Source organism: Nothoprocta perdicaria, unplaced genomic scaffold, assembly GCF_003342845.1.
Source record: "Nothoprocta perdicaria isolate Ctin4 unplaced genomic scaffold, notPer1 scaffold_7, whole genome shotgun sequence".
In the NCBI taxonomy this organism is placed as follows: Eukaryota; Metazoa; Chordata; class Aves; order Tinamiformes; family Tinamidae; genus Nothoprocta; species Nothoprocta perdicaria.
This window is the reverse complement of record NW_020455976.1, coordinates 5,370,738-5,383,063: the sequence shown is the minus strand read 5'-3', so window position 1 is coordinate 5,383,063 and position 12,326 is coordinate 5,370,738. Positions and strand designations below refer to the sequence as shown.

At 36.1% G+C, this 12,326-nt stretch overlaps 1 protein-coding gene across 4 annotated transcripts in view; it reads right to left on the bottom strand.

The window, feature by feature from the left end:
* VTI1A (vesicle transport through interaction with t-SNAREs 1A) overlaps positions 1-12,326 on the bottom strand; it is a 251,075-nt gene that overhangs the window by 228,422 nt on the left and 10,327 nt on the right. For all 4 annotated transcript variants that reach the window (XM_026050558.1, XM_026050559.1, XM_026050560.1 and 1 more), the window contains exon 3: positions 10,455-10,565. In XM_026050558.1, the coding sequence (XP_025906343.1) occupies positions 10,455-10,565 (111 nt within the window). The remainder of the gene's footprint in view (positions 1-10,454; positions 10,566-12,326) is intronic.

Below are 12,326 nucleotides of genomic sequence, written 5' to 3'. Positions count from 1 at the left end.
TTTGCCCCAGAAAAAGAAAAGTGAAATTAAGAAAAAGTAACAATTTTTCCTTGTATCTTCTATAAAATCCATGCATTTTAAACCAGGATTTCAACATGGCAGAAGTGCTGCATGCTGTCTGCATTGCTAAAGGCAGCAGACGTAGCATGGGAATGGAAAAAGGAGACCTTAATAACACATTTGAAAGCTGCAGCCCAGTTGTCTTCAACTGAAATAAAGATCTAAGCGGAGGACATCATGCCAGAAGACGAGGAAATGACAGAAGGAACACTGAGGCCTTCTGAAGGCGAGGAGAGGGAGTCAGGTTAGCAACCTTAACTTAATCCTGAGCTCTCTCTAACTTTTTATCTTGATTTAATTGGCTGGCTGACTGACTTTGTGGGAAGTTCATGCAACTCTCATGGACACAGAGGGTCTAATTTCTCCTGAGACTCAGCAGAAAGGGGAAGGAAATCATATGGTCCCTTACAGATATTAACAGTATTATACTACAAAACAATACAAAAAACAGAGTTGCCGTATACCGTGTTTTTAATAAACTATTTTCAAGCTATCATTAAGAACTCCTCCTTGCTATTATTAGTTTTTACTCTCAGACAAGCTAACTCTAGCTGTCTATTTCTCACTCTTTAGAAAGATATTAGAAATTATAAACATTTCCTAAATGGCACACTTTCCTAAAGAAAAAAATAAATTCACAAGCAATGCTTCAACATTTTAATGTCTTTTTTTTGCACAGTACTGTTTATTTAATGTTCATTATCACGGTACCAAAGAACCATTCTCATGGACGAGAAACCCTTTTGGGATAGATGCTGTCTAAGCACAATTAAAAAGGATCCCTGTGCCAAAACTACAATTGCACTTGTATGATCCTCAAAAAACCAATCAATCACTTTCATCAATTAAGTCACTTTTCAAACTTCAGAACAAGTTTTCCTCTTATATCAAATATTAAATCAAAAATTACATTAAAAAAATAAATATTAAATGCCACTTTTTCTTGGTCGGTGCCATGCCTTAGAAAAGGCCAGACTGATTTAATAACAACTCAAAGCCTTCTACTCATAGACAGGTGGAAAGGAGGGTGCTGTGCTTATAATACAGGGGCATTTTCCACTAAGGTCCAATCCCAGGTCCACTAAATAGTCTTCACTTCAACTTGGCAGATTTTTGCATTTGAGTCTCTAGTGAACAGGTATAAGGTTAGAAATTGCAATTCAGTCTTTCCCAAAAGTCTAGCTAATGTATTTCCACATTGACCTGGAGAGTAGCATGGCAAACACTACCCTTATTCATGCTAGTCTCAATTTCTCTGAAAAAAAAAAAAAATATTAGAAAAATGAGAAGCAGAAAGTAAAAGCAAGCACTACTCAAAAGAAAACAAGCAGAGCCCCCATCCCACAAGTTTCTTCTTCCACTCTAGGCACCAAATATTGAGTCAGCAAAAAAGCTTCTTTCCTGGGTTTTAATTCTTGACATCACAAAAGGTAAAGGACTATAATCTAATGCTGACCCCAGAAGCAATGTTCCTTTTTATTATCTGCTCTGTATATTTCTATTCTAATTCTCTTTGTATTGACCACCTCTTTTAGGAGTGAAATGATTATTAAACACTGGAGCAGGCTTATTTTCCCAGCCCTGTCACACTAAGAACAATTTATAAAGATAGTATGAGAAGTCTATTATTCAATCCACTTTTCATAAATGTATACAAGCACTAAATTATCAAATGCACATGTTAAAGACTCTTGCCTAGCCTTTTTCAGGCATTTCCTCTCCAAGAATTAGCTTAAAAGAATAAGTGACCAAGGACTACTTTTTGTTTTCATTTGTACAGCAGCTTGTAAAGGGAAAGGAACTGAGCTTGGGACTGACTACTAAATTACTGCAGAATACAAATAAAATTTACCAAAGAAAAGAACACGTATTTTGATGCTTTTGCTATATATCTCAGACAGTAAAGGGCATTACAAAAGGACNAAAAAAAAAAAAAAAAAAAAAAAAAAAAAAAAAAAAAAAAAAAAAAAAAAAAAAAAAAAAAAAAAAAAAAAAAAAAAAAAAAAAAAAAGCTTCAATCTGCATTTATTCTTCACCAAGCTTTAAACCAGAAATAAAACAACATCTCCACTTTTATAAAAGGACACCTTCCCTTATCTGTGCAAGTCAGTTTTAAATCAGCATAAAGTTCCTTCTGTGTTTGACACTGGTGTGTGAAAAAGAATCACTATGCAATACAAGATGTGAAGATTTTGTCAAGAAGAGAACAAGTTAACTCTTGCTATTTTAGTAATTAAGTAGCATTTTAAGTATTTCCAACTCATAAATATTAGAATGTAAATATTTAAAGGTTTAATATTTTTCAGGACAAACGAAAGCCTGCCTACGCGGGAAAACTACAGTCTATGGAAACACCTTCAGTGTTGAGTAGCCACCTACTTTGTTTTAAGGATGGAGTTTGGGAGATGAGTAAAAAAAAAAAATAAATTGCAATAAAAAAGATTAAATTACCTTAATCTATGTTTTGCTTTAACCATCTCTAAGACCCTGAAATTTGTTCTTTACAAAGGCTTTTTAATTCTTTACAGTATATTTCTTAAGAGAAAAGGCCAAAAAAACCCCAAAAAAACATACAAACAAAACCCAATCCACTTAAAATTAACAACACTGCCAATTCAAGTATTCCACTTTTGGAAATCCCAAATTGTCAAAATAAACCTACATAAAACATACTGGAAGTTTAGTTTCTTGGGAAACATATGAATGTCAATACACGATTACTAAGGCACTCACACAATAATCACTTCCATCATTTCTCTAACAAATGTAGAAAACATTTGCACTGACAAGAATTTTTACTATGCTAACAACATTAAATTTACTGACCACCCCCTGCTAGTCAATAGGAAATGTCTTCAGCAAACAAAAAAAACTAATATATTATTTGTACTAGTAGAATAAAACAAATATATTTGCAATGCTTGCCAGCGTTTAATGACCAGACTTACAAAAAAAAGGGGTTATGTAAAGACATTTTCTAGGCTCTAATATTTGCCTATGATGAATGAGGAATTGCAACAAGCATTTAATATATAGTATCATGAAAAAAACCTTGATTGAGGAAATATCAAGATGAAGCACAACCACTCAAAGTTGTGTAAAAATAAATATTTTTAGCAGCAAAGCAGTGCTCGTCTTTCAAGTTTAATTTTATGAAAGCAACAGAACCCAACGAACAGGACAAAAATATCATTAACTACTTGTTTACCAAACTAATTCTTGATGTGGGACAGTCAATCAGTTACTAATAAAGTGTTCACCATTTTCCAGACTACAACTTCACCATAAAAGAAAGCGATTTTTGACCATAGCAATTAGTCTCCTCATGTTTCAAACACTAAATTCTATTTTCCCATTAATTTTTAAAACTATGTGGCTTTAACTTAAAATAAACTGTACATCAAAAGAATGGAAAATAAACAGCCAGGAACACAATTTGACGAATTGGATTTATTTAGTTTATTTAGCTAAACAGGGTCCATTGGATCTCTTTAATAGGCTGACAGTTGCAGTGGGCTGGTTAATAAAACATTCAACACAGTATCTTCAGCCAATATAGAAATGCAAATCCCACCAGAAATATTTTATTCATGAAACAGTAATTTCAGTTACTACCAAAGAAAAAAAGGGGGGGGGGGGGGGAGAGAGAAAAAAGGAGAAAAACGCACAAATGCTGCTTTGCAAACAAACACTGCCATCTAGTGCCTCTGCCTGAGCAAACTAACGGAGAAACCTGAAAAGGTCTATAATTAATCCTCCCAGTGTCAAAACCTTATCATCTCCCTATCTTTCGCCTTATCAGTACCACATGTCTTTCCCCATTTTGCAGTCAAACACGAATTAGCCTTGCTTTAGCTGGAGAAAAAAAAAAAAAGCAAAAAAGAGAGTGAAATACCACACTAAGGAACTTGCGCGCAGTTCTAATCTGCAAAGCAGGCGTGTAAAAACGAGGCGGGTTTCGCTCAACTTGTCTGCTTCTGTTTTTGAGATCTTTGCATTTTTCTAACTCATGCTAGAAACCAAGCCCAGCTTGTGCTCGTGCGAGCGCCGGTGAGCCCGTGCAATGACGGGCGAGTGAGATGTCCTCTCTCCGGCTTTATTCCTCATCACAGCTGACAGCCAAGTTCCAACGGCGGAATCTTTATTACTGCCGCTATCAAAAGCGGGACAACGACAGGCTGCTCCTTTGTGCGTGACAGATAGGGGAGTATCATTTGACTAAAAATAAGAAACCACTGAGGAAGAAGGAAACATTAAAGCTTTCCTTTCCCTCCATCAGCATCCCACAACCGGCAGAATTCAGTTTCTGTACACAACGTTACTTGAGCTACTGGCTGCCTATAAGTGCTTTGAGGGGACGTTGCTTCTTTTGACATTGACAGGGAAGACCAGAAAATGGATTTAATTTGACTTTGAGAAGTGGAAGTTTAAACCTTAGAACAAATTATGTGTAAACAGAAAAGTGAAAGGAAACTTTCTCGCTGGGAAAGTCTCATGAAGGCTGGCACACAGACACCTTGATGCTGGGTGAGAGCAACTCGAAAAGTTAAGTGTTCCTATACCAGAGTCCAAATTATGAAGAATTCCTGTAACATATCTTATAACAAGCGATATCTTATAGAAGGATTTTCACCAAAGTCCTCTTTTTAGCTTTGTCTGGTACAGAAGTATCCTCTGCTCATAGGCAGAAGGAGAGCCACGAATGCTTCCCATGAAGCAGTATGCCTTTCCCTTGCAGTCCTCTCCTCAAATTCAACAACTACCAGACTTAACGGGATGTTTTCTGACAGGACCTTTATTTGTAATCAGTGGGCCAAGTCTGGCCCAAGTCTCCACAGAAATCCTTAAAATCATTCCATCATCTTCACCACAGCGGTCACTAACCTGCTCAAGGAGCAACAAAAAGCACTGGCAACATCTCTGAAGAGAGTTTTACAGAACTCCACAGGAGGACCAAGGTAACACTGAGAGAAAAATCTGGCTAAGAAATTCAATTTATCTGCAATTAAGATTTTCTGCCTAGTTGCCATCACCCAGCATATTATCTCTTCACAAATCACATTATGAGATGCATCCTACTGGTCAAACATTGAAGGATTCTTTGTAAACAATTCCTATAGAATTATAAAACCAAGAAATAAGATGTGCTTCACTGATCTAGCCCCAAAGGAATCTCAATTAAGCTGATCATAACCCCTTAGGTTAATTATAAATTAAGCATGTTAACTCTCATCTTTCATGCTTTCCTCTAAGGAAAAGCATGTCACAACTAGTAAATTTTATGGTGGAACAAAGTTCCTTTCCTCACCATACTTGCACACAAAATTATACAAGTTTTCTTGAGACAAAAAGGCCAAGTTTTCTGAAGGGAATGGGAGTTACACTATCTCTAATCTTCTATTATAAACGGAAAGGAAAAAAAGAAAAGCACACAGTTTAGGCATTGAATGCTACCACAAAAAAACCACACACAAGGAATGCGCCTTCCTGCATCAACTTTTTCCCATTTAGAAATTGAAAATAACTTAATTCCAAAGCATCAAATAATATCTCCAATATCACAAGCCAAACAAGCCGTGGAAACAAGAAAGAAACTGAAAACAATGTGGGCTGAAGACAACAGAGTTTGCCAGCAAAATTACCTACTACAGGCTTAAAACTGCCTATATACACAACGCATAGTCAAAATGGAGATCTCATTATTCCTCAATGCGTTGACATGTCTTAAGTAAAATGGGGTTAAATACTATCTGGACAAATCTGCCAAGAAGAAGGTTATCAAGGCTACAAAGCAGGCAGATCTAGTTACAACCTCCTGGCTCAAATGCTAAATTGCTGGCTAGATAGTCTGCCTTGATATTTGGACTGGTTTTTTCGTTGTTGGTAGTGGTGAGTTTCTTTGTCGTTTTGTCTTTTTAAATGCATGCACCAGTGGTTGCTACCAAAATACTGTGTTAGTTGGTCTTTCCATCTGAATCGGTAGGGCTATTCTGTTTTTGAAAAGACTGGGAAATAAATCTGTAAAATAACTGGACTATTCAGAAGAGCCTGTATATTATATATTCTCACTACCATTTCTGGCTTCAAATGGCAATGCTGTTTCTATAAAATCTGCATTTCCTAAGCAAGTAAATAGTGAATGAGCAGTTCTTTAAGCTTTCAACCAACACCATTCTAGTATTCAAAAAATATGAAAAAAAATTCCATTTTACAGCATGACTAGTTTGGCCACTGAGGTAAGGCTGAGACTAGGCTTCATTTTAGCCTTATCTGAAAAACTGAAAAAACAGATTTATTTTCTGGAATAATCAGGAGGCTGAAAATATGTGACATGAAACATAAGCCACTGCAATATGTGGTATTAAAAAAAAAAAATTATGGTCAATACTAGCCTACAAAGTCTTTTCCCAAAACTGGACTGACAAAATAGCAGACATAAGTGCATTGATAAAATATCAATAGCCTTTTATCCCTTCTGCAGATCCTCTGTGTTTAAAGAACCATTGGCTGTTTTCAGTAATACTTGACCAGAAAGGTTTTATTTGGAAAGGGTTGGCGGATGGAAAAAAAAAAAAAAAAAAAAAAAAAAGACAGAGACCATTAAACAGGTCATTTATGTAAAAGATTACAAGAAAAACTAGATTTTTTTTTAAATCACTACTCACTCCAAAGTCAGTCACATAGCTGAGAAATATATATATACACACACACACACATATATATATAAAAATTAAATTACGGGAAGATGCCTGATTAGATGTAGAAGAAAAAAATTGCACGTAGAAAGCTTGCTTGCAGCTTCAGCAGCACATTAGTCCCAGGAGCTGATTCAGCCCAGAAAGGAGAGCACAGAGGAGTCTCTGCAACTCCTCTTTGGGCCACAAGATAGAGCCATCACCACAGGCCCTGCAAATCAGTGCCACGCACAAGCCTTGTACCCACTCAAGGTCTTCACCAAGAACGACACTCCACTCTAAAAATGCGGGACCAAAATACATTCGTTCAAAATGAGGTAATAAAACTATTTGCTACATCTGTCAGTATAAAAAAGACAACATAAGCTTTAACAGTTTTATTCTATTTTGACAAATAAAGTTTATTACACATTGTAAACAATCCTGAAACTTAGCTTTCCAGCATGCATAATCTTGCTGAATGGAAATTCTTGCAAAGTATCATTTCACATTTGTGCTGTTCTAATACTGCTTCCCAGACAATTGCATTTGGGATTGGACCATACAGCTCTTTGCTCTCACCTGGCACTGTCACTGTTCCATTTATTGCACAAATCATATGAATTACTCACTAAATGAGCACTCTCGCCCCAGGTACAGAACTGTGTAACACAAGTGCAGGCATCAGGAACCATGGCTTAGTGTCTGGCTTAATTTGTAGATTAATACACTGGTTTTGTTTCACCATAGACATTCACAATATTGTGACACCAGAGTTATATCAGAGTTTTTTTAATAACCAAACTAAGCTGGTTTTTTTTTTTTCCCATTCCCAATAGCCAAGAGAGGAGACCAAGAAGGAGAAGAGTGGCTTCTTCTCCTCAAATACCATTTCATGCAATTACTGGGTTACCCCTGTGCAATACAATGGCATCGATGTCGCTGCCCCTAGGCACACCTCTGTGGACTGCAGAGTACTGATAAAGAACTGTGTGCAGGACTCTAGATAACCTGCTTAAGAGATGAGGAGGGGGAAAAAAAATCTGTTTGCAACTTGTTCCTGTTTGATTAGAAAGTTAATTACAGAAGCACAAGCTGATTTTGGAGTAACTTTTGAAAGTACAACTCAGCTAAGCTCTAATATATACTTATCAGAATTTACTTTTGACATAAAAGAAAATCATATACAAGGAACCCTGCACATTAAGATGCCCAAAAGTCACAGGATGTAGTAAAAGAGATCAAATTTATAGTGCAGCATTCTGTCATTTTTATGCATACTGGCACAAATCAAATAACCTCATAGTGGTATTACATGTCACAACTTAAACTTTAATGTTGTCCATCCTTCATATAAAGGCAAACTTCATATTTCTTTCTCCTGATGAATTATTGCTGTGCTGTTGTCTCCTGTAAGTGCTTGGGTGAGGACAAGTTTACAAGGACCCCATGAAGACAAACTTATGTTCGTTACGATGAATATAAAAGAAAACTACCAGTCCCAGTTACTGCATTCACTTCAGGCTTGAAATATGATTTCTAAAAAAATAAACAAACAAAAAACACCCACAGGCTCACTATACACTGATCCATACAATTTTTGCAATTTGTTTGATGTCGATTGCCTCTTTAAAATGAGGCACTTTGAACACTTCAAACTGAGAACTACCTTCTTCTCAGAGCAGATGTTGCTTCACACAGGAAGAGCCAGCCAAATACAATGGAATCCAGCTGTGTTTCCAATTCCATTTATCAAGATCAGCATATAACTTTGCAGGCTCACATTACCATGTAGTTTGGAAGAGAGCTGAGAATTTTGAGCAGCAAACCTGTAAGGTCATTCTGACCTGAAACTGCCAAGATCACTCAGTTAAAATTTTCCCTTCACCTGTAAAAGTGAATTTCTATTAACAATACTTAGATTTTCTCTCTCTAAAGGCCTGCTAAAGCTCTTAAACTCTTAAAGCTTTTGCTTATAATCAAGTAAGTCACAACTCACTCAGGACAATATTCAGACAGAACACTCAAAAGCATTTTCATTTTCGCAAACGTTTTCAGCTTCTTACCTTCCTACCTCTGCTGCCAGAGCAGCTCAGAGTCAAAATAACGTTTCTCCTCCTTCACCATCTCCTCCTCTTCCTTATTAGAACTCACAAATGAATCATTTTGCTATATAAGTTTCCAGTAAGCTGCTATTCAGCTGCAAAGTAATCCAAAAAGGTTCTCAAACCCACGCAAACTTAGAAAAATGTCAGTACCTAAAAACTGGAATTACAGAGGGAATTTAATTATAACACTATGGTATTTTCTGGAGAATTGAAACTTTTCCAAGCATAGATGTTGGGGTTTTTTTCAGTACTTTGCTCCATCACTCACTCCACTTTTTTTTTTTCCTCCATCTCTTGCTGAATGCCATGCTTGCATTTTGGGGGGGCTTTTCTCATTATTATGATCTGCTCCTGCCTCTGTCCACAATTTTTTCCTCTCTCTTTCACTCCAAGCACAAGCTTCTGTTCTTTCAGTCACATAATTCCAGCTGCTTAGACATTTCTTCCACGGTCAGGACACATCTGAGAGGTAAACAGCATTCATTTCTGGTCTAGAGACTGCACTCCCTTGGAAGTTGCTACTTACCCAACAGGGTATGGGCAACTTCCATGCACGTTTCCTACATGCAAAATACACAAAATTGTTTCAAATTCATGATTTAAGTCTTTTTTACTGTAGCATTTCTCAAACTTTACAAAAGTGCAAACCACCTTTTAGCTAATACATTTTTATATGACTCTTCAACTTGGCAGAGGCACAGAGGAGTGACAGTCAGCTGGATTTCTTGGCTGCAGGTATAAACATTCACTCCCCTCCCCTGAAGGAATAAACTGCTGCCAGCAATTCAAGGCAATTCACAGCTCCCTAGTGAATGGCAAACACTGCCAACAGTTATTTCTCTCTCCCCATCCTGATGGAACTGAGCTGCTGCCAATTAACTGCTGTCGCATTTTCCTACACTTTGCAATCCCTTTGAACCTTTTCATGATTTTAGAGAAAACAGTTTTGTTTCTATATAGATCTATTCACCGCAAATCCTAGTCACAAGAAAGGCCTAATAGTTGTAGCAGAAGCCTCTAGACAAGAGAATCTTGCTAGTTTGCATCTATTATTTGAAAAACATAGTGTTTATAACCAATTTGTATAAAAGCCAAGAAGAATCCAAGGGCAATGGAAAAGAAATCACAGAGACTAAGAAATGAAGTGCACATGAGACAAACTTCATTTAAAAATTTAATGGACTGGAGATTGTACTGCTTTTCATGTTACTGCCTGCATTACTATAAGCTGTGTTAAATGGATTGCTCTTCTATGCTAAAGGTATACATATGTTATATATAAAATATTAATTGTGATGATCCACCAGTCATTCCTTTAGAAGCAGAGTTAAGATATTGGCTAACTTTGCTAGGGCATTAACACAGCATCTGATGGCACAGACCCAAGGCAAAGAGACTCAAGGCTACCAACCTGAGTCTGAGTGAGATTCTGCTGCAAAAGAAGATTTTGCTGAAAAAAACCCTTAACCCAGTTACGTTTTCATTCATCTATCCATAAATGACGCAAGATACATGCAGAACTCTCTCATAATAATCAAAAACAACCTTCTCAATTAAACAAAAAGAATTGAAAAAAATTAACACCTTCTTTATGTGATAGCTAAAAACTCACAAAATCAGCTTCAAGTTTTCCCATTTCTTGTTTGTAGCTTCTCATCCGACTGCTGTACATTCCCCGGCTTTGAGGTGGGATCTCTCGAACTTCAAGTTCCATCTGCTCAAGCTGGCAAGTAAAAATAAGGAAGATACAGATATCTCAAAATGATTATAAAGGTAAGGATTATAATTCAGTAATTGTCTGCAAATACCAAAAAAAAATCCTTTGTTTATTAAGAATACTGCAGTTTGACCTTGGTATAGAAATGTCATCAAATTTATAAATTAAAACGTATTAAGTGTGTATGTACATATACTATTGACATCCTATGAAATATACAAATGACACAATTATTAATACTAATAGTCAGAATGACTATTCAAACCCAATATTCAGACCCAAAGATTTCAGTTCCAAACACTGACGAATGTATTTTATTACAAGCAGCTAGTAAAATTGAGGTTAAATAACTTCCTGCACAGGAATAGGATTCAGGACATAGCCTACCTCCTTCTAGGGTGTGTGCTTTCCTGAAACCTCTAGGTGAAAAGATATACTTAAGTATCTTTAACGAGATAAATATATATGTATCTAATACCATCTTCAATATTTAATAACATAATTCTAGTTCTACTGAATCAGCACAGAGTCACAGGAAATCAAAAGAATCTAAAAGCCCGTGTGATTCTGCCACTAATTGTCTCTCCACCGGGTCATGAGGCCTCCTGTTTAAAGATTGCTCAGGGACTCTGCACATCAGGCAAGGGATTCTTCTCTGCTGTTTAAAAATATGTTTAAGACTTTACTTTAAAAAGATTTAAAAAATAAACAAATTAAAAATTTAGAGCAGAAATACCCATCAATTTGAGTCTCACACCGTAAGTTACAGGTCTTCACAAAAGACAGCTACAGTTTATTAATTGTCTGCTTACACTATAAAATTTCAGTCTTGGGCCAGAAAAGCATCCAAATTTAATCAATAAAATTGCCAGATTCTGAAACAAAAATCATTCAGCCTGATCTGTTCTGATTATATATAAAATGGTATTTAATGTCATTAACTGTAAAGCAGAGCTTAATTTTGTAATCGGTAATGAACTGAAATGCACTAAACTAATTCTTTTTCTCTGACAATTTTCCAAAGGGATTTTTACAACTGAAGCTAATAGCTAGAATCAATGGCTTGATTCTTATCTACTTCATTTCAATATATTTGATTTCAAATGTTTCTATAAAAATAGAAAACATTTCTCTTGCATACATAGAATGGTACGTGCAAGGTCAGAATATATTAACAAAGTCTCAGTTCTTTTCAGTTACATAAAAATTTAATCATCTCCCACACAAATCCAGAATTTGTATCAGGAATCAGATCACAGCCCGTGAAATCCTGAATTCCCATTCCAAGAGTCAGTATCAGAGATTGTATATTCAAAGGAAAACATTTTTCATGTACTTTGAAACACCTCAGACAAAGATGAATAATTGTGAGTCTGGGCTGAAAAAAATTTAGCACTTTTTTTGTCATCATGAGAATAAAAAGATATGTTTTGTGCCTGGGCTGATAAATTTCCAGGCCAAGTCAAGCTGAAAACAATGTTTCTGGTAGATGTCAACATAATCACAAACTCATTGCCTGCATCTTCCCTTTCAGACCTCCTATTCTGTTCATAAAACTGTATTTTGTCATACACAAGCAAGAAAAATATAGTTAGATTCTACAAAAAGCTAGAAAAATCCTGCTACTTCAATCTCTGAACAGAAAGAAAGCTGAAGTCTTCTTCAAAAACTCAAATGCTCGAAGTTCTGCTGTTGTCTATATTCAAACATGCCATCAGTGTGGTGAGGCTGAGCATTTTGGCACCTAACTCTGACCCAAATGTATAA